This window comes from Leucopleurus acutus (genome assembly GCF_964270905.1).
Source record: "Leucopleurus acutus genome assembly, chromosome: 8".
NCBI lineage: Eukaryota > Metazoa > Chordata > Mammalia > Artiodactyla > Delphinidae > Leucopleurus > Leucopleurus acutus.
The window spans coordinates 21395214-21419509 of record NC_139151.1 but is presented as its reverse complement, the minus strand read 5'-3'; the positions used below and the strand labels follow the sequence as shown (position 1 = coordinate 21419509).

Below are 24296 nucleotides of genomic sequence, written 5' to 3'. Positions count from 1 at the left end.
AGGTCTCAGAGTTTGCCTCTCCCAACTGCGGAGCCTAGGACGCTGGGAAACTGGCTGTGCCCCTGAGGAGTGGGGGCAAGATGCGGTCGTGTTTTCAGCCACAGTGCGGTCTTCATCGGATTTCGGAGAAGCCAGTCTTGGATTTCCTCGTCCCCGCTCCCTGGGCAAACGCAGCATTTCCATGGGAAGCTCGAATTGGGGTGGGGAGCTGGCTCCCCTCCTCTGCTCGCTCCCCTCGGACGGGCGGGGTGTCTGGCGCCGAGCGCGCTGGAGGAGGCCCTGGAGGGGGCGGGCCAGCCGGCGGGGCTGCCCTCTCCGCAGTGACGTCCCAGAGGGCGGAGGGGTGACGGACTGGCTCCGCGCCCTCCCCGCCTCCTCCGGGCGCCGGGTCCGTCGGTCCTCTGGAGATGCTGCTGCCGCCCGCCGTTGAAGTTGCGGGGCACGCCGCTGCCGGTCTTCCCGCTCCACCGCCTTAGCGCCCCGGCGTCGGAAGGCGCACCCGAGCCGGGCCATGCAGCTTGGAGCGGCGCTGCAGGCCGTGCTGCTGGCAGTGCTGCTGGCAGGGCTCCGGGGCGCGACGGGTCGCCTGCTAAGCGGTGAGTGCGCGCGCGCTGGGGCGGGGGCTGGTTCCCGGGCGCTGGGCTGCGGCACCCACTGCACCCCACCTAAGGCTGACCGTCCTTAGGGCCACGGTGCCTCTTCTCTGGCCCTCCACGGAGTGGGTGGAGGGGTGGCGCCCCCGCCCCACCAATGGACTTAGCCCTGCGGCGCTCCCTACTTCTAGAGGGGCAATCGCCCGGCTGCTGAGCCTAGCGCCGGTTCCCTGCGTGTCCTGGACCGCGCGAAGTCCGTTCCCCGCCCAGGGCTGCCATAATACCGAGAGACGTAGGCTAGATGGGGCAGTGAGCAAACTGCCCCAATAGGCGTCCCCTCGGTCCGCTCCACTGAGAGCGGCGCAGTGGTCCCCGGGACCCCCACGCAGGGCTTGTCCTGCCCACCAGGGAGGTCTCCTGTCCCGGGAGACGGTGCGTACAGTAGGGATTCTGGATCGGCTGTGCCGTGGGAACCCCAGCCCGTTACTCCTGGTCTCTTCTGGGGGGAAAGGATCCAGCGCCTGGAATAAGAGCGCTTAGAGATCGGGAAAGAAGCCTAGTTAGCGCGGGGCAAGCCCCGCCTGACTCAGGGGAATGACTCTCTCTGCTTCCTTCCTCCTGTCGTGTCACTGCAGCCTCGGACTTGGACCTCAGAGGAGGTACAGTGCTCTGGCTCCTTGCCTCTTCCATTTGTTCTGCATGTCGAGGCGGGGCGGTGCGGGGTGGGGGGCGGCGGAGGGGATGTCCGTTCCCCTGTCTCAGGTTTCCTTCGCAGGCAACAGATTGGCCAAGAGGGATGGAGGGGAATGAAAACCTCCGCTCCGTTATCGGTGCTTCCGAAGCTGATTGAAGGAATCTAAAGTTGGTTTCAGGATGGGGTGGGGTGCAGGGTGGCAAAATGGGAGGGTAACCGAATTCAGCTGTTTGGGTGACGGCTGCACGGGCTCTGTCCTCGGTGGCCGCCCTTCCCCTTCCTGCAAATGAGAGGAGAGAAACACTTCCTGAAGGCAGGGGGACCAGATGCACCCTGGGCCTTCTTCCAGCTCTGGCTCCCTCTGGCACTCACTGGCTGACTTGGGATGTGTGGCCAGGCTGGGCCATACAGGAAACTCGTTTAAGGTGTTATGTTTTCCCTTGATAATCCAACGATGGAAAAGTGGGGACTGCCAGTAAATTCAACTCCACCTTGGGGGTGCCTGGGGCTCATTTGTTTCTCCTCTGCTGCCTCATTTGGAGCCACCTTTAAGGACTCATAAAGCTGAGCTGACCCAGCCTTCTCCCCAGGGAGCATCTCAGCCACAGCTTCTCTGGCCAGTGGTCCCTAGTCTCTCTGGAACACCTCCTTAGCGAGAATGTCCCACTTTTGAGGCCTCCTAATTTGCTGATGGAGCAGTCCTGTTAGAATTTCTCTATTCAGCAAAAGGAGAAAAGTGACAGAGAAAGGGAGAAGAAGCGAAACTTTTACAACTTGTTTATTGAAAATTTCTTTACAAAGGCGATGAAAGAAGAAACTGAAAATAAGAATTCACAGGGGCTTTCCAGATTATCTGTATGTGCTCTGTTCCCATTTAAGCACTGAAAATGCAGTTAACTGCCTGTGGCCTTTTGCTCTGTATTCTGGACAATTTGGGGAATAACTAATGCTATCTGGCTCTGTGCACAGTTGCAAAACAAACTAGGAAAATGAGAACATTCTATGAGAGCTGGGAAGAGGTTCCCAAACCAAAATCCTTTATTCCTCGCTCTGTGGCAGTAATTCACGCCCACAGCCCACAGACTGGCTCTGCATTGCAAGGGATTCCCCTTGTTGAAATCTGGTTTTCACTGTACATCTGGATCCAGAAACATGCTGTCTGTTCCTGTGGGTTAGGAAGCGGCAAGTGTTTCTGTATTCCCAGCACCTAGCACAGTGCCAGGCATGAGCGTACATGCAATACATACTGACTTAACGAAGGAGCGATGAGGCTAATGTTTTGGGTGCAGCACGGCTTTAGACACCCAGACACAAGCCAGGGTGGTGTGTACTGGTGAACGATTTTTTATCCGTCCTCAGTAGAATCCCATCCATTTGTCCTTGATGGTCTTCAGCCCTTCGGGTGTCGGTCAGATGAGACATATTACATGGGCTCCCAGTGCAACCTGAGCCTGTGGTGGCGTGGGGAGCAGAGTTCAGTGGTTATGGCTGTGACTTTGTAATTAGATCTGGGTTCTGACTCAAGTCATGCTACGGATAGCTTATGTGGCCTTAGCCAGACTAATTTCTCTGAGCCTCAGTTTTCTCACCTGTAAAATGGGGCATAAACAATATCTACAACAGTGGATTACTGTGAGTGTTCAATGAGATAAGGTATGTATGTAAATGCAAAAGCCCTTAGCATAGTACATGACACACAGTAAGAGTTCACTGAACCTTAGCTGTTGACTTTAGGCAAGACCAGTAGCAGAAAACCCCATGGATCTGATGCTTTTATCTTCTGCTTATACCGTAGACTGGGTGAATATTCAGTCCTGCTATTGATACATACGCAGAGGGTTCCAGGGTAGAGGAGCCCACGCCTGACTTCAGAATGCCTCTCTTACCTGAAGGAACCCCCAAACAGAGATAACTCACTTTAAGCCACATTTAGTCTCCTGCGACTCCCTAATGGCATGGAAGTGTTATTTGTTTGCCTTTAAGTGAAACCATAAATCTTCATCTACCTCTCTTTTAAAGATTAATTTTAAATGTCTGCTTTTCAATAATCTGTAATGGAACAAAGAAAACATGGAGTCTAAATCACTGTGTCTCCACACTGGAAGGGGTATTAATTTGCTCTGAGAGCTTAATGACACTAAAACAAGCCACTGATGAGTAATCAGAATTCCTGCAGCTTCATTCAGATGCCTCCGAGCATCCCTGCTCTGGCATATGTTGGGGGCACTAAAATAGGTAGGCTTCTTTTTTTCTCTAGGTCAGCCAGTCTGCCGGGGAGGAACACAGAAGCCTTGTTATGAAGTCATCTACTTCCATGATGTTTCTCGAAGACTGAACTTTGAGGAAGCCAGAGCAGCCTGCAGGAGAGATGGGGGCCAGCTAGTCAGCATCGAGTCTGAAGATGAACAGAGACTGATAGAAAAGTTCATTGAAAACCTCCTGGCTTCTGATGGTGATTTCTGGATTGGGCTTAGGAGGCGTGAAGAGAAACAAAGCAATGGCACAGCCTGCCAGGACCTTTATGCCTGGATCGATGGCAGCACAGCAACATTTAGGTAAGTGTGTGGAACTCACAGCAGCTAACTCACTTGATGTAGCTGCAAAAAGAGGCAGGCTGGATCCACAGTGCCAGTCAGTGTGGAAGAGAAGTCCCAGCCAGGCAGAGCCCTGAGTGGATAGCAGTACTGGCAGGGCCACTGACCAAAGCAGTGGGGCGAAGGTGGTAAATCAGCCTTAACCTAGGCCCAGAGAGCTCTGTCCAGGAGGGTGGCCCAGAAGCACAGCTTCAGTGGCACACAATGCTTGAAGTCAGTCATTCTGGTTGCCCGGCCTTTTGGACTAGAACCCCAGTGAGAGATTTTTTTTTTTAATTTTTATTGGAGTATAGTTGATTTACTATGTTGTGTTAGTTTCAGGTATACAGCAAAGTGAATCAGTTATACGTACACATATATCCACTCTTTTTTAGATTCTTTTCCCATATAGGCCATTACAGAGTATTGAGTAGAGTTCCCTGTGCTATACAGTAGGTCTTTATCAGTTATTTATTTTATATATACTAGTGTGGATATGTCAATCCCAATCTCCCAGTTTATCCCTCCCCCCACCTCCTTACACCCTGGTAACCATACGTTTGTTTTCTACATCTGTGACTCTATTTCTGTTTTGTAAATAAGTTCATTTGTACTCTTTTTTTAGATTCCACATATAAGTGATATCATATATTTGTCTTTCTCTGTCTGACTTACTTCACTCAGTATGACAATCTCTAGGTCCATCCATGTTGCTTCAAATGGCATTATTTTGTTCTTTTTTATGGCTAAGTAATATTCCATTGTATATATGTACCACATCTTTTATCCCTTCCTCTGTTGATGGACATTTAGGTTGCTGCCATGTCTTGGCTATTGTAAACAGTACTGCAGTGAACATTGGGGTGCATGTGTCTTTTCGAATTATGGTTTTCTCTGGATGTATGCCCAGGAGTGGGATTGCTGACCCAGTGAGAGATTGAAGGCCTGTGGGGCTGAAGGGCTCCAGACTGCAGGAAATTATGATGACAGGCAAGAAATTAGAGCCAAGATCTAATTCTCTGGATTGACCAAGAGGGGACTTAAGGAAGCCTGCAGTTTGTAGAGCCCTTTTAAACCCACAGCACTGGACTCACTTCACACACCTGCCCCCCAGCACCATGGCATTGCCATCGTCCCTCCCTAAGAAAAGCAGTGACGTGGAAGAACGTCAAAAAATATCAAAATTAAAAGGCAGGCATAAGACTGGAAAAATGTTGTAAGAAATTTAACAGTTATGATCTTTTTACAATAAAGAGTTAATATAAGTCAAAAAGCACTAAAAGTTTATATAAGTCAGTAAAACCCCAAAAGATAAAGGGGCAAAAGACCTGAGCAAACAGTTCACAAAATAGAAAATCTAACTGGTAAACAGTCATATGGGGAAAACATTTAAACTCATTTTCAATCAAAAGAATGAAGATTAGAATATATCTTTATTACCTATTCCATTCAAGACAGCATGAAGTTCACCCATTATGCTATTCAGATCCACACCTTCATCTAAGTTCCAGGAGTCATTCCTCCAAGATTCTCGTGGGCCTCTCTCCTGGGAGAAACTTTAGAAAGGAAGCTTAGGAGGAACTACACTCCCCACCACTGCAACTGGTCCCAGCGCCACGACTGATATTTATAGACCCCCCTCCTGCTCTGTACAGTCTAGATTCCCCTCACCCTCTGTTCGGGGAGCCTCAATGGCTCTCTTACCTTGTGGCAGGACCTAGACCCTCATCCCTGAAGAGTGTGAGGCCTAGTCAACTTGCATTGCTTACGCTGGAGTGATTTCATTTTTCTGCTTACCATCAAAATGGGGCACATGAGTACCAACAGGTACCCAAGTAGATAACCTGGCTGTCAAACATATCTCTCCCTGCTTGTAACAGCCGAGATACCTACACCTCATGATTAGGGTCCTGCAAAGAGAATGACTCCTCTTCTTGCCTGCTGGTTCCTGGACACAAGAATCCCCAAATGTCCAAGTGGCAGCCATTGTTCATAGTTCAATAACACTCTTGCTGTATCTTCTGGTGGAAGGATTCCCCCAGAATATACCAGGACCTCTAAACCCACAGAGCTCAGCATTGCAGAGACAAGAAACACAAATTCCCCAAGTAAGTACTACCAGTGAAGGTAAGCAGGGCTACTCCTCCTTTCATAAGCTATAGCTTTACGAAATGTATTTCTTAAAGAATAAGACCTGAAAGTCAAAATTACTTCTTTATCCACGGGCTGCAGAATGGATGTTGTGGTACCAGGCATGAAAACGACACTAACCTCCTTGTACATCTCCATCAGAGCTCTTGGGTGACCAGGTGCATTGTCAAGGAGCAGTAATATTTGGAAACGAATCTTTTCTTCTGACAGTAAGTCTCAACAGTGGGCTTAAAATGTTCAGTAAATCATATTGTAAACAGTTGTGCAGCCATCCAGGCTTTGTTGTTCCATTTATAGAGCAAAGTCAGAGTAGATTTAACATAATTCTTAAGGGTCCTAGGATTTTTGGAATGATCAATGAGAACTGGTTTCAACTTAAAGTCACCAGCTGCATTAGTTTCTAACACAAGAGTCATTCCGCTCTTTGAAGCCAAGCATTGACTTCTCTCTAGCTACGAAAGTCCTAGATGGTATCTTCCATTATAAGGCTTTTTTTTTTTGTCTACACTGAAACTTTTTGTTTTGTCTACACTGAAAATCTGCTGTTTAGTTTAGCCACCTTCATGAATTATCTTAGCTAGGTCTTCTGGATAACTTGCCTCAGCATTTACTGCTTCACCTTGCATTTTTCTGTTATAGAGAGGCCTTTTTTCCTTAACCTCATGAACCAACATCTGTTAGCTTCAAACTTTTCTTATACATCCCTTGGCTCCCAGACCCCAGAATACTCTTGGATGGCACAGGATGGTACAAAGGTCAGTGATTCAAAATGTGCACTGTGTCTTGGAGGATGTTGGCTCATCCTCACAAAGTATTGCCTCTAAGCTAGGGCTTCAGCTGTGTTTTCAACAAGTTCCTCCATCACTCTGTCAAACTGGCAGCTTCAGGATGGGTGAATATGTGATGTGACTAGTAAATCCCCTGCCTACGCCCACATCTCCTTTGCTATAAACTAGGTTTTTTGGTCTGATGAGATCTTATTTGGAATTCTGTGCTGGTAGATCAAAGACTGTGTAAGCATTTGGATAGTGGTGCTAAGGCCTTGAGGCTAGAAAGGCAAACCCATACCCAGATTGTATGTCTATTCCTATCAACATGAATCATTGCCCCTTTCAGGATGGAAGGAGTCCAATGTAGTCAACTTGCTACCAGATTCTAGGCTTGTCTCTGTTCCCAGCAGACTGGTTGTTGGGCAGTAGCTAGATCAGCCTTGGTGAGTGGGAACAGCTACTGTTGAGCCCATGCATGGCCTCCATCCCTGCCACCATGGCTACCTTAGTATGTGTCTATTATACCAGAGCTGGGGCAGCTGATAACAGGCTGGCTGACATCAACTGGCTAAGTCATTTTGTCTCCCTGGTTGTTTAGCGCCTCTTCCATGCTAGAGGCTTTTTGGTGGGCTTTAACATATGATAGATTTTCATACTTTACCCCTACTCCCATATGTCTATTCACATCACTCTATCCAAGAGCTCCTTGTCCGCAGTCTTCCACTCTTTATCCTTTTAGACTTCTAATCAACTGGCTAAGCTCTTTGCCTTTACCCCTGAGTTTTTATATAGTCTAATCTCTAATAACTTCTCTTTCTATACTAAATGGTTAACTAGGTATATCAGCTAAGCTCTGGCCATTGGGAGGATGTTTCCTTAACACTTGATCTTTCAGAACCACCTCTGAGTGGGACTGTAGTACAGCTGCTGCCCATTTGGAGTTGTACCCCCATGCTTGGCTGACCTATCCGTGAACCAAGCTTAGGCTGCCTTTATCAGCTAGTCGTAAGGGATTCCTCTATGCAGCTATAGGTGTAAGCTGAGGGACAGGCTCTGGTACAACAGTGGTAGATGTCATGGCAGTCTGCTCTACCTGTTCATACAGTGCCATCTGGTCCTAAATATACCTCTTCCATCTTGTAATGAATTGATTCCAGGCCTGCCTAATCTTTTGACTAGGTATATCTGACAGTGTCTCTCTTACATTGAGCAAGTGGATTGCATGTTCTCTTGGTGCTCCTTGCCTAGTATCAAGCCAGGGGTTGCTTTGCAAAAGGTGATTTTTTTCTCATCTATAGATGATATGGCCTTGCTGTAGAATCTTAAGGGTTTGCATTGTGATTCTCTCACTGGAGCTTGTACAGATTCTATATGGCATTATTTTTCTCACCACTGATACCTCTAATAATAGGGTCTGATGGATCATATGGCCCAAGTGGGAAGTCTGCTTCCATCACAGCCTAGAACTGCTTCAGAGTCCTTTTCTGCTCTGGACCGCACTCAGAGACACCTGTCTTTCATGTCAACTGGTATATAGGCCAGAGCAGTATTCCCAGGTGTGAAATATGCCACCTCTAGAACCCAAAGAGACCTACCCCAGGCTATGCTTCCTTCTTAAAATTATTGCAAGACACTTCAAATTATTGTGAGATGAAGTAATTTGACCTTTAATTTGAAAGGGGTGTTCCGGCATTCTCTAGATCACTAGACACCTACCCAGTTTCATGAAGTCACAGGCCCCTGAATCTTCAAACGTTTACCTCCAACCCTTGGAGCACTTGAGTCTTACTAAGGCCTCCAGTCCTTGCTCATCTGGTTCAGTTAGCATGATGTCAGCAACATGGTGGACCAGTGTGATTTTTTGCAAGATATCCAGGCAGTCTCTTTCCACATCATATTATGACTGAGGGTAGGAAAATTAGTATAGTCCTGAGGAAAGACCATAAAGGTATACTGATGTCCATTCCAAATAAATGCAGACTGTTTTCTGATTCTCTTTCTGATACAGGTGAAAAAGAATGTACTCACCAAATCTGCGTATTAGGTACCCAAGGACATGTTAAGCAGCTCTAGCAAAGATACCACAAATGGCATAGTAGGTACAATTGAGACTTCTAGTTGGTTGAATTTGTGCTACTCCAGTGTCATCCTTCAGGATCTGCCTGGTTTTTGCAGGAGCCAGACTAGTGAATTATATAGAGATATGACAGGGAATACCATCCTTGCATTCTCTAGGTCTCTAGGAGTGGCACTACTTTCTGTCATCTTCGCCTGGATAAGATATTGTTTTCTATTTACTATCTTGGAGAGAATAGGGAAGAATGCAGTTTCAGAGGCTTCCACTTGACCTTCTCCACTATTATAGCTCTTACCCCGTAAGTTTTCAATTCATATATTTTAGGACTGGGGAATGACCACTGGATGGGTCCACTGTGAGCTGGTCCTGATCTCAGAGAGACAGCAGTGAGTGGTCCTGAAGAGAGATCTTAGTTCCCTGCCCAGGAATTGAACCTGGGCAGCCTGGATGAAAACCAGGAATCCTAGCCACTAGTCCACCAGGGGCTAGAGGCTAGAAGCAAAGTTCCCCTAGCTGTTACCCCCACTGGAAAATGCGTTTCTCAAGGAGGCAAAAACTATAAAAGCAGGTACAAAGTGTATTATTAGAGACACAGCATAACATGTGGGAGAGCACACAGAGAAGCAGTTCGTTTATTTAAGACAGAAGCAAGGCAGAAATACACACCTAGAGAGAAAGGGTTCGGGCATCCTCTCTAATGAGGAGCGCGGTAAAGAGGTGATTTAAATCCCTTATATAGGATAGTCCTTCTGGGTCTTTGTTTACCTTTGGCCAATTCTCTTCTTCTTTCACACCTGACCAGTCCTAGGACCCTCCCTAATATGCATGTGCGACTTTTTGCTAAGATGGATTCCACCACAGAGGCCTGTGGGGATATGTCCACACTTATTATGGGGTGGCGCCCCCTCCCTTTTTGACCCTCAAGGAGCCTTTCTGTGCATGTGCAGACAAAGAAGTTTTCCTTGACCTCAGGAGTGGTCATCTTATCTCTTTATTCCTGCAGAGCTCAGCTTCTGCCACTAGCCTTGTCCTTGGAGTGTCTGGGTGAGAACAAAGCTTCAATTTTGTTCCACTTGACAAACACCAGCTGTCCGGCCCAGGGGCCCATCTATCTCCCATTTCAGTCCTGGGCCAGAACTCCATTTAATACTTAGCCTCAATATGCTCCCACTCAAAAGGGTAGTTTTAATGACACTTCAAGTCTTTGGGTATCAGTGTTGACTTGCACTCTGTGTCCAGCAGTCTTTGTAATATTTGGGTATTCCTCTTTCCCCAGCATATGGTTACTTGAGTAAATGGCCATAGGTCCCTTTGGGAGAATAGAGGAAATTACCATGTGCACCTACTGTGGTGTTGCAGGGTCTTCCTCCTTCTAGCAGTGAGTTCCAAGCCTGAAACCTGGCTCAAGTCCAGTAACTAGATGCCAGGCATAATATTCCAACCATTCCATCACCTGTGAAATAAAATAACATAAAGCCATAGGGCCAGTGGGGAGGAGAACAGACAAGCAGGAGGTCTACCAACAGGGTTGGAAAATTGCCTGGAGGTGACTAATGAGGTGCAGAGCCCAGCCCCAGTCAGGATCTCCAGCTCTCCAGACAGTGTCCAAGCAGACTTGCAAGCTCAGCTACCATCCAGGTGAATTCAACCCAGTGGATTCAGCAGAGGATTTTCCTTTTGGTGAACTGCAGCACAAGACTCAAGCAGAGCCATATGAGGGTGCTACACAGAGAGCTGTCTCTTAGCTGTCTCCTAAGGAGGGGCTCTGACAAGAGCTAGGCAGAGCAGCAGGGCTCATCTCAATAGCCTGAGCATCAGGGGAGATCTGGGCCCCGGAAGGAAACTGCTTAGGTGAGTAACAGGCGAACTACAAAGCCCAGCCCTGAGTCAGCACATGGGGTGGGTGCTTGCAGCATTTAAACTATCTATGGAATCTAAGGCTTTAATCTGGCGCCCACATATCCAACTGGGTGGCAGCATCATTTAATTTCAAGTACCATTGGGGCTGCTAGTGCACCCCGTCCAGGAGCTAGGGAAACAGAGACAAGAAATCAGGCGGCAGAGGCTGACAGAAGGGCTCATCGGCCTGATGAAGTAGAAACAACTTAAAACCTGAAGAAGACTACTTGGGCCTCCCGCTTTTGCCCCCACCCCATCTCTTGCTTTGAAGCCTCTACATGTCGGAAAGTCTTGCTCAGATGCTTGAATTTTCTATCCGCTCCTCAGAGCTAGGAAGGCAGCTATGGCTGTTGAAAAGCATGGGGAGATGGAAGCAAGGCAAGCTCTGGATGAGATAAGCCATGCCTCTCTCAATGCATCTGATTTCTAAAAAAAAGAGAAACAAAACCCAGTGAGCCGAAAGCAAAAAAGAAATAAGATCATCCAGACTTGCCCTGCTGGCTGCTTTTTCTCATAATTCCTTTGCAGACATTATATGGTAATATATCCCTCCCTGCAAAGGCAAATGTCAGATGATTGATTGTGATGTCCGTGTTAGAAAGCGTGGTTCTACTTACTGGAAGCACTTCAGTTCCTCCCTGTCTCTTAAGTTCCTGGCTTAGTGGAACTTGATAGGAAAACAAAGGCTTTGAAGTCTTGTGGTATCCTTCTCCAGTTGCCTCCACTGTTGACCCCTTTCCTACAGGAACTGGTATGTGGATGAGCCTTCGTGCGGCAGCGAGGTCTGCGTGGTCATGTACCATCAGCCATCAGCACCCGCCGGAATCGGGGGCCCCTACATGTTCCAGTGGAACGACGACCGATGCACCATGAAGAACAATTTCATCTGCAAATATTCCTCTGGTAATGAATCCTCTCCCAAGTTATATGGCTGAATTCTCAACCTCCTCTCTCATTTCATAAGCAGCTGCTGGTTCCAGGAATTTGTCACGTGGTCTCCGCGAAAGCTTGTTGCAAATGCCAGCAGTGTTAAACATTGGGAGTTCTTGTGAAGGGAGATGTAGTGACACTTCCTCACTGAGGAATAATTCTAGCACAGGAGAGGGGTATTAGATGCTAAGAGAAAGGATGAAGAAATGAAAGGGTCTAATTTATGTATGATAAGGCAAGAATTATGAGAACTTCAAGAAACAAAAAGCCCTCCAAGTGGACAATTATAATTCTTATTCCTTTGAGATATGAGATTGTATGCTGTAAGAGCTTGGAATACAGTAAGTCCCTACATACGAACCTTCAAGTTGTGAACTTTCAAAGATGCGAACCTACGTTTGCATGTCCAGTCCCGTAAGTTAGTTCACGTGTCTGGCGTACATTGTCACATGCGCACATCCTCTACAAGTGGTTGTGCTTTTGTGTACTTTACTGTACAGTACTGTATAGAGTATAGTAGTACAGTATCTTTATTTCAAGCCCAGGATGTCCTGAAGCAAGTGTAAAAGCAGTGGCGATGCAGCTGGTACTGTACTTTACCGTAAGATTTAAAATGTACTGTACTGTAAGATTTTAAATGTTTTCTTTATGTTTTCTGTTTGTTTTTTATGTATTATTTGTCCGAAAAGTATTATAAGCCTATTACAGTACAGTACTATATAGCCGATTGTGTTAGTTGGATACCTAGGCTAACGTCGTTGGACTTACAAATGTGCTCTCCGAACGGAACTCGTTCGTATGTAGTGGACTTACTGTAAAGAAGAAATATGAAAGGAAGCTGGCCATTGTTCCTGCAAGTCTTCTACCAGCCACGTGACATTATTTTCTGGGGCTTTAAGGAAACAGAATAATGACCAGAGGAGGTAGATGATAAAATACACCAATTTTACTGACACTGGGCAGATAGAAGTCACTTTGATGAGCAGGGCATCATCCTGCTCTGTAGGGCACCCTCTAAATACATGCCTTGCAAATTTAACTGACGTTTGCTTCTAAATCTGTGAAGGGTTTTGAATTGGCTACAAGCCTGTAGTCTCACTGTGCTGAGGTTTCCCAAACTCCTCCATTATGTTGGACTTTGATCTAAACGTGAAGTGATTTTTGATCTGTTATGGAAGTTTCTCACCTCCCTGAAGCCAACTGCTTGACCCCAATTCTGCATCCTTTCCTGACAGAAGTAGAATGACTTGTCAGTTACATCTATTGAGGGACTAAACAATCCTGTCATTTTTAAATTGTCTGAATTTGACTGTGCTTTTACTGCTAAAGTTGTTTTTCCTCCCTCTTCACCCCTTCGGATGAATTCTCTCCAAAGACCTGGCCTTCCCCACCATACAGAGTTGTCTCAGGCAGGGAGGTTGCAAGGACTGAGGCTGGCTTAGCAGGGCACATTTTTAGAGCAATTAAAGCAAGGCGCTTGTTACAAACTGGCTGCCCATCACTTTTGTTCCTCATATCCTATTATCTCCATGATTTAAAATGTTGTACTTCTTAAATATTTTCTGAAATGTGAGATTTTGACATTTGTTTTCATAGCCTTTTATTTTTGTACTTTGAACCTAGTTAGGTTTTGTTTTTAATCATAATCTTTATTAATTTTGCTACTGCCTGATTTAGACTGAGTCCTGGCAGGAAAAAGGTGGCACACTCAAAGGGTTTAATGAGAAGAGTATAATAAAATGATGTTTGCCAAGGTGTGGGCACAGAGCATGAGATGGTGAAGTGCCCAGGAATTAGCTACAATGGGAAGTTGTTACTACCCCCAGGTTTCAAGGAGCAAAGGGGAGGGACTCCAGAGAAAGCTTGGAGTCATGGAAGAGGAGCCGCCCAATAGGAGCTGTAACCAGAGAACGCAGCTACTGTCAAACCACAGTGACGTGCGAAGGGGGCCTGGGGCATAACTGCCAGGACCCCTCTCTTCTCCTACTCTCTAATCTCCTCCTTCTGCCTCCTACTGGTTAAGTCCAATCAAGAACCAAAGGACAGGACTTCCCTGGTGGAGCAGTGGTTAAGAATCCACCTGCCAATGCAGGGGACACGGGTTTGAGAAGGTCCGGGAAGGTCTTTCCTGGTCCAGGAAGATCCCACATGCTGTGGAGCAACTAAGCCCACACGCCGCAACTACTGAGCCTGCGTGCTGCAACTACTGAAGCCTGCATACCTAGAGCCCATACTCCACAACAAGAGAAGCCACTGCAGTGAGAAGCCCACGCATTGCAATGAAGATTAGCCCCCGCTCTCCCCCTCTCTGCAACTAGAGAAAGCCCGCGTGCAGCAGCGAAGACCCAACGCAGCCAAAAAAGAGCAAAAGGACAAGGGAGCCGCAAGACACAGTCCATAGAGTTCAGCCTCCAGGACACAGAGAAGGACCAAGAATAGATCCAGCAGAGAGAAGTGGGCACACAGAGAAAGACTAACACATTGCCTTTACGTGGCCCCCCTCCTCAGGATAAGTTCACACACCTCAGCACGCCATAAAAAAATTGGCTTGATCAGACCCTTGCCTGTCTCCAGCCCCAGTTCTTACCACTCTTATTCCTCCCCGATCCCATTCCCCTCTGCCCCCTGTGAAGTTCCCCAAGAGCTCTTAACTGCTGTTTCCAGTGCTTGGAACACCCTTCCCTCTTTCCTGGTCAGCTCATTCTCAGCCCTCAGGTTCAGGTTAAACATCACCTTCTCTCATCACAACCAAGTGCAGTAGGTGATCCTTGATGATGATGATGACAATGGTGATTTTCTATAAGGGGCGTTATTAGGACAATCTGCAGAATGTGAATAAGATCTGTCGATTGGTTAATATATATATCAATGTTGATTTCTTGGTTTTGATAATCGTACTATGGTTATGTTAGAGTATTGCCCCCCTCCCATCTTAAATACACACTGAAGTATTTAGGGAGTAAAGGGTAACTGGCTGCAACTTATTCTCAGGAAAAAAGTTATGGATGCGTCTGTATGTGAATATATATATGTGTATGTGTGTGTGTGTGTACAGATTTAGATATAGACTTGTAGATATAAATATATAGGATATATATAAAGAGAGAGAGAGAATAATCATATAAATGAAACGTGATAAAATGGTAACATTTTGGTGAAGGATACATGGGAATTCTTTGTACTAGTCTTGCAAATTTCCATAAATCTGAAATTATTTCCAAATAAGAAGTTTTAAAAAATCACTTCCTCTGGGAAGCATCCAGGGCCCCTCAAAACTAGGTTAAGTGTTCCTCCCATGAGGATCATAATACACACAGTACTTTAACTGCCTGTTTACAAGTTTGTCCCCTTCACTATATGGTTGGTATGAGGTCTCGAAATATACATGTTTGACCAGTTAATCCCTGCGCTTGATGGGCTAGGGGAAGGTCACCCAGTATGGTTGCAACAGGATGGCACAACATCCCATTATACCAGAGGGCAAGGGACAGGTTGAAAGATAGCATCTAAAACTAGATTTGACAACATGACCACACAGAGTAGGTGGTATGCTAGCCAGATCTGATCACTTGCTTCCACCTGGGGTGTGCTAAAGGCATAGATGCATTCAGTGGAAATCAGAGACAAATCATCTGAGGCCATGTGTCACAGACCATTGCAGCAATCGATGGAAGTGCTGCGTTAATTTGCCATGTTCACTGCAGTTTTGCCCAGTGGATTGAACTATGGAGGGACAAGAAAATGACTACATCGTGTAATGTCTTTGAATATATGATGTATTGCAATATATCACAAAATTAATGTGTTAATATTCTCCTGTACTTCCCCATCCTGTATCATACAAGTTCCTTAGAGGGCTGGGACTACTTTTCACTTGCTGTTGTATCTCTAATACCTAGCACAGAGTTTGTCTCCTTGTGATTTTAATTTTTCATTTGAATTTTTAAAATTAAAATCCCAGTTCAGTTACTTATTAGCTGTGAGATTTGAGCAAGGTGTTTAACCTCCCTGTACCTGAGTCTCCTTGCGTGCAAATTCAGAACCGCACTCACCTCATCAGGCTCTTATCAGGATAAATTGTGTTTGTTTTTAATAAAACATTTAGAGCATGATGCTGTTTCTATCATAGAGCAGACATTTTTAATAAATGAATGGATTTGCATCATCTCTACACACACACACGATTAAAAGTTTCCTTTCTGCATAAAACTTCAGAATAGCTTTGACATCCTGGCCTTAGGACTGTGAATTCTAAAATTTTGACCTTATGGACCCTGACGCTCTGAACCCAGAGCATCTGATCAGTGTAGAGTCACCGCCAGTACAAAAGGCTGACACACTTTCAGCCAAAAGTAAAAACATTGATGTAGGTCGTCTGTGCAGCCCGACTATCCTGAGGCTCTTAGAAATATTTTAAATGACTCGTGTTCTAGGTCACCAGGCTCTGCCTTGGGGCTGGCCATGGTCTCCTTAGTCCCAGGCCACGTCCACTGCTTGGAGATCAGTACTTGTTGCTCTAAAATATCCCCAATAGGAATTGATCAAGTGTCTTGGATTGCTTTACAACAGCGCAGGCCTGGGTGTAGCCGGGGAGGAGTGGGGATTATTGTTGAAACCAGATTAGCCATATGTTCCTAAGAGTTAAAGCTGCGTGATGGTACATAGGGGTTCATTATACTGATCTTTCCACTTTTGCATATATTTGGAAATTCTCATATTTAAAACTCTTAGTTTTAAAACTAAAAAGTTTACTTTTTGAAAAAGAAAAAGTGCCCAAGTAAAACTGGGGAAAGGCTAGTCTTTGTGCAGAAGAGATTCTTTGGACTTACTAACCTGGTTTCTAGTGTCTGATAATACTAAATGAAATTTATTGGACAACTGAATGAACAAATAAATGGATGCCATGCTCTGGCCATCTTCATTCAGATGGCATGGAAATTTACTTATTGCTCTCATTCTTGTTTCTTTCTGCTATAGAGAAACCAACAGCTCCTTCTACAAGGCCTGGAGGTAAGACTGTCAATTAAGATTTGAGTTAATTTGGGCTGTTTCACAGCTTTAAAAGCTTTTCACAGGTTTAGAACCACGTGTTCTTTAAACCAGATTATTCAGCAGAAAGACCACTGGTGTTAACCCTGACCCTTTGGACAGGTATATGCCACACTGGACATGACCAGCAGTTCATTAATCTCACTAGCGTTGTCTTTCTCTCAAATATCTGAAAAGTAATAGTTGCAAATTCAGTTTGGGATGTTACTTGTCATTACTGACAATATGAAAGGAATAATCCAGTCTAATGATCCAAGAAGCAAGTCAAACTGATAATTTATGGTCCTAGAAGTGAGTTGTTGGCCCTTCCCCTTGGCACTTCAGTACGTTATGGGCCTTGATGTCAGCTGCCTGCTGGTTGTGTCCGTACATGATTCTTCGCAGCAAGTCTCACCAGAAAGATAAAGACAAGTAAACCTCTAGGTCAGCAAATTCAATTCTTTTACTTCCCTGGGTTTATAAATGGCACTGGTCACAATGCTGGTGCTTTTTGGCATCCCACCCTGAAGCTGGTAGGACCTCAGAGAATATCTGGATTTTGATGCCTTTCTCCAGGTTCTCAAGTCCATGTGTCTCTCTCCAGATGAAGGAACAGAGACAGCAATGCCCATACTTCCAGAAGACACAGAGAAAGAAGATGCCACAGAAACACTGAAAGAAAGCAAAGGTATGTGCAGAACTCTCCCAGAGAAAAATAGATAATAGGACCCTGCTGATCACGAATTCCCCATGATTATATACCCTACTTTGTTCTTTCCCACAGCAACTTAAAAATGGAACCAGACAGAGCACTTATGACTTTGTAAAAACTGCATTATATGTTAGATTTTGTCAGTGAAATACACAAATGGAGCTATCCTAAGACAATTGGGGCGATTAGACAAGACAGGAGGTAAAAAAAGATCTGCATGAAGACAGATGAGGCTTGAGAACCTCCCAGAAGTTGTTTGGGGGGAGGGGAACTAGAGAACGGATGTAGAGAAATAAGAGCAAAAGACCCAGGCCATGATTAATATTTCTTTATGAGACAAATAGAGGAAATAGACATAAAAGATAAAAGAAAATGGAGTGATAAATTGGAATGCTAATGGACTTTCAACCTCAACTCTCACCTCAAGTTTCAAGAGGGAGATCAGGGCTGGTTACTAGACTTATCATGGTGATCATTTCATAATGTATGCAAATGTCAAATCAGTATAGAATACATCTGAAACTAACATAATATTATATGTCAACTATATTTCAATTAAGACAAAAAAGAAAGATCTGAGTTTTGTCACTGGGCAAATTTTTAAAAAACACTTAATTTTTCAGTTTAGTTATTTGCATAATAGAAGTAATAACATTTTTCTCACCTACCTGAGAGCATTTCTGTGTCCATAAAATGAAACAGGATAGTGCAGTACTGTAATTCAGTTGTGACACTAGCCACCCCATGTTAGCACAGACCCTACAGGTTAAGGGCTCAGTTCCCATCAAGACTGCCCTCACTTCAGATATCAGCCACAAGTTCAGGGGTCCCCAGTCCACCCACACTTCTAATCAACTGGCTACAATTCCAGGGAGTGCCCCATCACGTTCAATAATTCACTAGAACAACTTACAGAACTCAGGAAAACACCATACCTATGACTATGTTTTATTATAAAGGTTACAAATCAGAAGCAGCCAGGTGAAGCACATACAGTAAGGTCTGGGAGGGTCTCGAATGGGGACTCTCTGTGTCCTCTCCCTGTGGAACCAGGATAGGTAATCACCTTCCTGGCAAATCAACGTGTTCACCAGCCGGAAGGCTCCACTGCGCTTTGGCGTGCAGAGATTTTCTTAAGGTCTCATTACGTAGCACAGTTGATTTGATCGTTGGCCGTGTAATTGAACTCACCCCCTAGGCCCCACCAGCCCCCATCCTGAGACATCTCTGTCAGTATAAACTCTGATCTGGTCTGAAGGGCTCATGAATAAGGAAGTTACTCCTATTTCCGAGAAACTCCAAAGATTTAGGGCCTCCCGCCCAGGTACCAGGGACAAAGCCCAGTCAAATTCTTTATTATACAACAGATGTAATGTGTGAAAATGCTTTTTAAAAAATCCAGAGTGCTGTGCAGCAGTGGGTGGCATTTTTATTGCTCATTGTTACTACGGTGGTATTTAAAGTAGGTTTTGTTTTGAGGGTTTTTTTGGTGGTTGTCAGGTTTGTAGCCTCACAGAAAAACAAAGCCACAGCCTCTGGATGGTTGAGAATCTTAACCAGTAGGAGTAGGAAAGGGATCAGTCCCCAATCATTGATTCCTCCCAAAGCCCCTTGAGGGAAAATTCTCTGGTTCTAAGACTTATGTCTTAGGAAAGGTAAGGATGGTAGATCTCTAAGTGCCCTCCGCAGTCGCTGCTCATGGGCCCAGCTGGATCCAGTTAGCAGTCAGAAACGTCAGTAAGGCTCTACAGTCTGATTCATGTGTTACACGTGACCTTCTCATTCCTGGCAATAACACCGAGACTTCTGGCTTATTTCTTTTTTCCTCCCTCTCCCCGATCCCACCTTGGAAACTACTGTTTCTGTCCTTAGAGTCAAAGACACCAGCACCCCCAAGCAGCCTCATCTTTGTTTAACAAAGAGGAAGAATGAGAAAAGAGATAACCTCTTTCGTCTGCAAAAAATTTTTAATTAACAAAACTGCCCATCTTACATTTGCAAGAAACCCAAAAATGTAAACTTCTTTTCTCTCTGTTACTTCAGATAATAGGACAGGTAGAAAAGCCTCATTTATTGAAACTGGAAGACTTTGCTGTCTGGGTAACTATATCTGTTTCCTTCCAGAATGCGCTCCTTGGAATGCTCTGTGTTGATTATGCTTTTTTAAGCCTGTTTTGAAGCACACAGAAACACCGCCAGTGCTGATAAAGTGTGCTTTTCTTTTCAGAAGCTGCCTTGAATCTTGCCTACATCCTAATCCCCAGCGTCCCCCTTCTCTTCTTTGTGGTCACCACAGGTGTATGTTGGGTTTGGATCTGTAGAAGGAGGCAAGTAAAACCTTCATCATGTAAACCTTTGTGTTTTCTGAACTCTTCAAGATTTGGACTTCATTAAAAGCCATGGCAGCTCCAAGACAATCACTTCTACAGATTTCAGAGTAAATTTTCTGATGGGCTCAGGGCACTCAGAAGTACTAAGCATTGTGCTTAACTGTGATTAAGAGAGTGATCTTACATTCTTTAATTTTTGTGTGTGTGGAAGATTTTAAACGACTTGAGGGGTGAGACTGTGTTATTCATCTGTGCATCCACACATCACTCAGCAAAGTGCTCTCATGCATGTATGCGCTCACTCCAGGAATGCTTGTTGGGTGAGTGAAGGAATGAATAGTGAGCCCTTTGAAAATGACTGTTCCAAAGCCTGGCAAACCACTGAAACTAAACCACTTAATTCAAAATGAAATAGCCACATCCTTTTAATTGACTTTTAATTGAATTCACAAGTGTAGATTGCTACAAAATAGCTGCACTAAGTAGCCTAAAGCACCTCTGTTAGTGGATCATGTGCCACCATTGTTGAGGTAACCAGAGGTCTTCTCAGCTACCTTTTTATTCCCCATCATCATGGTCTACATAGAAGAAGGAAAGCAAAGGTGCAGTTTAAGACTTGACTCCCTTTGATGACCAATTTGAGATAAACTAGTAAGATTCCAATGAAGATCCTGCTTCATTTAATAATAACTTCCTTATAGGATTATTAGAAGAATTAAAGCAGTTAATATATGCAGAATGAGTATATAGTAAACACTCAAAAATGTTATCTCTTCCTATGATCATTTTCATTAGTTAATTCCTTTTAACCTAAAAATAGAGTTCAGTTCAAAAACTCGCAAATATATTTTCTAACTGCTTACTCTGTGGTTGGGTCTTGATTTCCCTCCCTTACCTATCTATTTAGCACCTCACCACAATGTGGGATTGTGGCTTTGAAGCTGGAGTCTATCTCGGGGTTTTGACCATTTTTGTGCCACAGACCCCTGTAGCAGTCTGGTGAAGCCTACGGATCACTTCCCAGAACAATATTTTTAAATGCATAAAATAAATTACACTGGATTACAAGGGAAGGAATAATGCTGTTATATAGTTTAGCAAAATATCTCCAACAACTAATGTGAAACGGTAATACACGTGCTCCTTTATTAATGCTTCTTTATTTAGTGGTGAGTATAAGTATCATAATACTGAAGTAGAGATGAGCATACAATATTTTAAGACATCTTAAGTCATAACTGTGATGTGATATGAAAATATCTACGATTTCCGTTGGTGAACAAGTCAAGACATTACTAGTGGGAATTCCCTGGCGGCCCAGTGGTTAGGACTCCGTGCTTTCACTGCCGAGGGGAACTAAGATCCCACAAGCCGAGTGGTGCAGCCAAAAAGAAAAACACAGAAACAAAACCAAAAAAAGCTATTACAACTCAGGTTAACTGCCCACATTCAAAACTGAAGGACAAGCTCAATTTCACTTAGAGATGGATTTTTTTAAATGTGGTATTTTCCCCCATGCAATTCTATCCATGGACCCTCTGGAGGCTCTGGGGATCCCAGAGTCATCACCTCCGTTCTGTGCTCTGGCAGCAGTGAGTGATAGATACATAACAACACTTTCCTCTTTTATTCCCACCCCACCTGAAACCTTGACCTGTAGGTTGAGGCAGGTGAGAAGTGCAGTGTAGTGACTGCCCAGAATGACCCCCTCCTGCCTGCACAGGGGCACCAGGATGTTCTCAGTCCCCTTGTCCACTGAGCCCTGGTTCTCTTTACTCCTAGGAAACGGGGGCAGCCAGGCCCCAGCACGAAGGAGCAGCGCCCCACCTGGCCCACTCCTCAGCCGGGGAACAGCCCGGACCTGGAGGTTTACAATGTCATACGAAAGCAGAGCGAAGCTGATCTAGCCGAGACCCGGCCGGACCTGAAGAACATCTCATTCCGAGCGCGCTCGCGAGAGGCCACTCCCGACACTGTGTCCTGTGACTATGACAACGTGGCCATGAACCCATCCGAAAGCGGGTTCGTGACGCTGGTGAGCATGGAGAGTGGCTTCGTGACCAACGACGTTTATGAGTTCTCCCCAGACCGAGTGGGAAGGAGCAAGGAGGCCGAGTGGGTGGAAAATGAAATATATGGTTATTAGGATGCACGAACGAACCCTGAACTGACAAGAATGGGAAAGAAGAGAGAAGCAAAAGTCTATTTTCTATAAGGAAAACACTCAGAAGGTCTGTGAAAGTGCTCGGATCAGGTCCTGGGGGTGAGCATGAGATCCCCTGTTGGATCCGCAGTTTGGGCTATATCCCTTATCCCAGTCCCTCACCTGGCTGGAACTTCTGAGAAAGCACCTTGTCCAGCGTCTGGCACATAATAGAAAATAAACAACTGATTGTTACAACTGACTTTCAAGGGACAGTGCTTTCACTGGCGGGTGGGGTGGGGGTGGGGGTAGTTGCTGTGGAGCTTGGGAAACCAGCCTCTAGGTTCTGTTTCTCTTGCTCTGTACAGCAGCAAACATCATCACAAAGAGACAGAAAGTACAGAATCTTTTCAAAGCCCGCCTATGCCAGCCTCGAGCTGGGCTGCGCAACAGCAATTCTTATATCTATTTTTTTCAAAGAATCAAATCAAATAAAAAGCAGGAAACAGAATGTTAGTCAGTCTGTGTCTACAGCCCTTCTTCTGCATGTGGCCTCTGGGGACCGTTTTTTCTTTTTCCTGACATCCAAACTTGGAAATATCTAACTTGGAAACACTTTAGAAACTGAAAATGAGGTTTGAATCTAGGCTTCTTGGCTTATTTGTGTTCCCAGCCCTGTTACCGCACGTTGTTCTGTTTGTGTGTTTGTTTTACTGCAGCATCAACATAGCATTAGTAATAATGCTAATTATTTTACCTTTTTGTTTTCGGGATCTGACTATTTCAAAAACTTTTGGACTCAAATGCAGAGAAAAGTCACCTAACATCAGTCATTTACCAGACGAAGTTCTGAAGGTCATTATTTAAATCACCAACAACATCCCTCTATCAGCTTAATAATCTTAGTATTTTAACCATTCCTCGTATGTCTTGTTTTTGAATAGTTTGTAACTTTGCCTGACACATGGAGCCCCAATCTAGACAGAGTAAGCTCGTCTGGGTCGGAGCGGTATCAAATGTAGTGGACTCTAAGCAATGCCAATTACCTGCCTTACCAAGGCAGGGAGCAGGGGGGAAAACAAAAACATCATTTATGCCTGCTTCAGGGAAGTGTGTTCTGTGGCGTTAACAATATTGCAAACAAAAAGAGTGACCATATAGTCTGAAGGACTGATTCATTGTCCAAAACACTGAAGTTCCCACTTTGCATCAGACTTCCTGGCTCTGTGATCTGTGCCTTTATCCGCCCCGGTTCCCCTATGCTCTGGCTCCTACTAGGCTGCAAGCACCATGAAAGCAAGGATCCAATCTGCCCTGCCAGCCACATACCTCCTGCACCCAAGACAGTGCCCTGCGTAGAGTAAACCATCAATACTCGTTGGACGGATGAACAGTTCCTCTTTCAGAGTGATGTAAAATTACCCGCGTATTTCAGCTTAAAAGTTTGTAGGACCCGATTTTCACACTCTACCTGGATGGGGGGAGGATATTGAGTTATTTTAGTTTGAAAAGCACTCCTACTCCCTGGGAAGAAGGAAGCATTAGTAACAAGTAAACAGAAGCTAGTTAACAACTTAATTATGTCACTAAAACTTAAAATAAGGACCCATTCTTAAGGCTATAATCAGAGCTAACCCTCTGCATCTTCCTTTTGTCATTAGTGTCTTGTCTCCGCTGGGACCCACAGATCTCTTATTCTGTGTTTGCACACAGCCAGTCATACCCTGTATTTACATTATTCAATTTCTTTTTTCCTCCTCAGATTTCTTAGCTTGAATTTAGCCAACTCCATTTCTATCTCTGATTAATTACACTTCACCAGTTTAACAAGCAGTTGTTAAATGTGAAGCATTATGTCCAAACTGAACATTGAGCTTACCCGTCCTGGTATCGTTTGAAAATTTAGTTAACCTCATTCATCATTTAAAACCATAGTTTCCAGCTCTTTTTTTTTCACTGTGACACACAATAGATGAAATGAATGTATCAGATAATTCCTTGGATCTATCCATTTAAAAATAATTTCTTGAATACCTACTACGTGCCTGCCACACACTGTGCCAGATGTGACACAGCCGGATGTCAGGCTAAGGCTGAGACAAGTGGGATTGTAGGTTATGTACATTTCCCAACATGGTATTTATAAAGCTCTTTTTTTTTCTCCTGTTATACATTCATTCAAAAAGTTTTCACATACGTACTTTGTGTCAGGAAATATGCTAAGATCTAGGCATATAATGGTAAATAAGACAGACACAGGCTCCATCCATGGAGCTTACATTCTAGTAGGGAATGAAGCCACATCAGAACACAAGTGAGTGAAAGAGAATTTGCTGTAATCAGTTTTTGTTTTTTTTTAAATTGTGTGGAGCTCTTTCTAGTCTCCCTCCCCTTTC

The 24296-nt window shown here is 44.8% G+C and overlaps 1 protein-coding gene across 1 annotated transcript; it reads left to right on the top strand.

The window, feature by feature from the left end:
• The first annotated feature begins 407 nt into the window (after positions 1-407).
• On the top strand, positions 408-21986 carry LAYN (layilin). Its single transcript, XM_082844784.1, has 7 exons — positions 408-596; positions 3545-3842; positions 11503-11660; positions 16665-16697; positions 17320-17403; positions 19655-19754; positions 21540-21986. Exons 1-7 carry the CDS (start codon positions 512-514, stop codon positions 21901-21903), a joined length of 1122 nt encoding a protein of 373 aa, XP_082700910.1. The 5' UTR covers positions 408-511; the 3' UTR covers positions 21904-21986.
• Positions 21987-24296: the final 2310 nt, after the last annotated feature.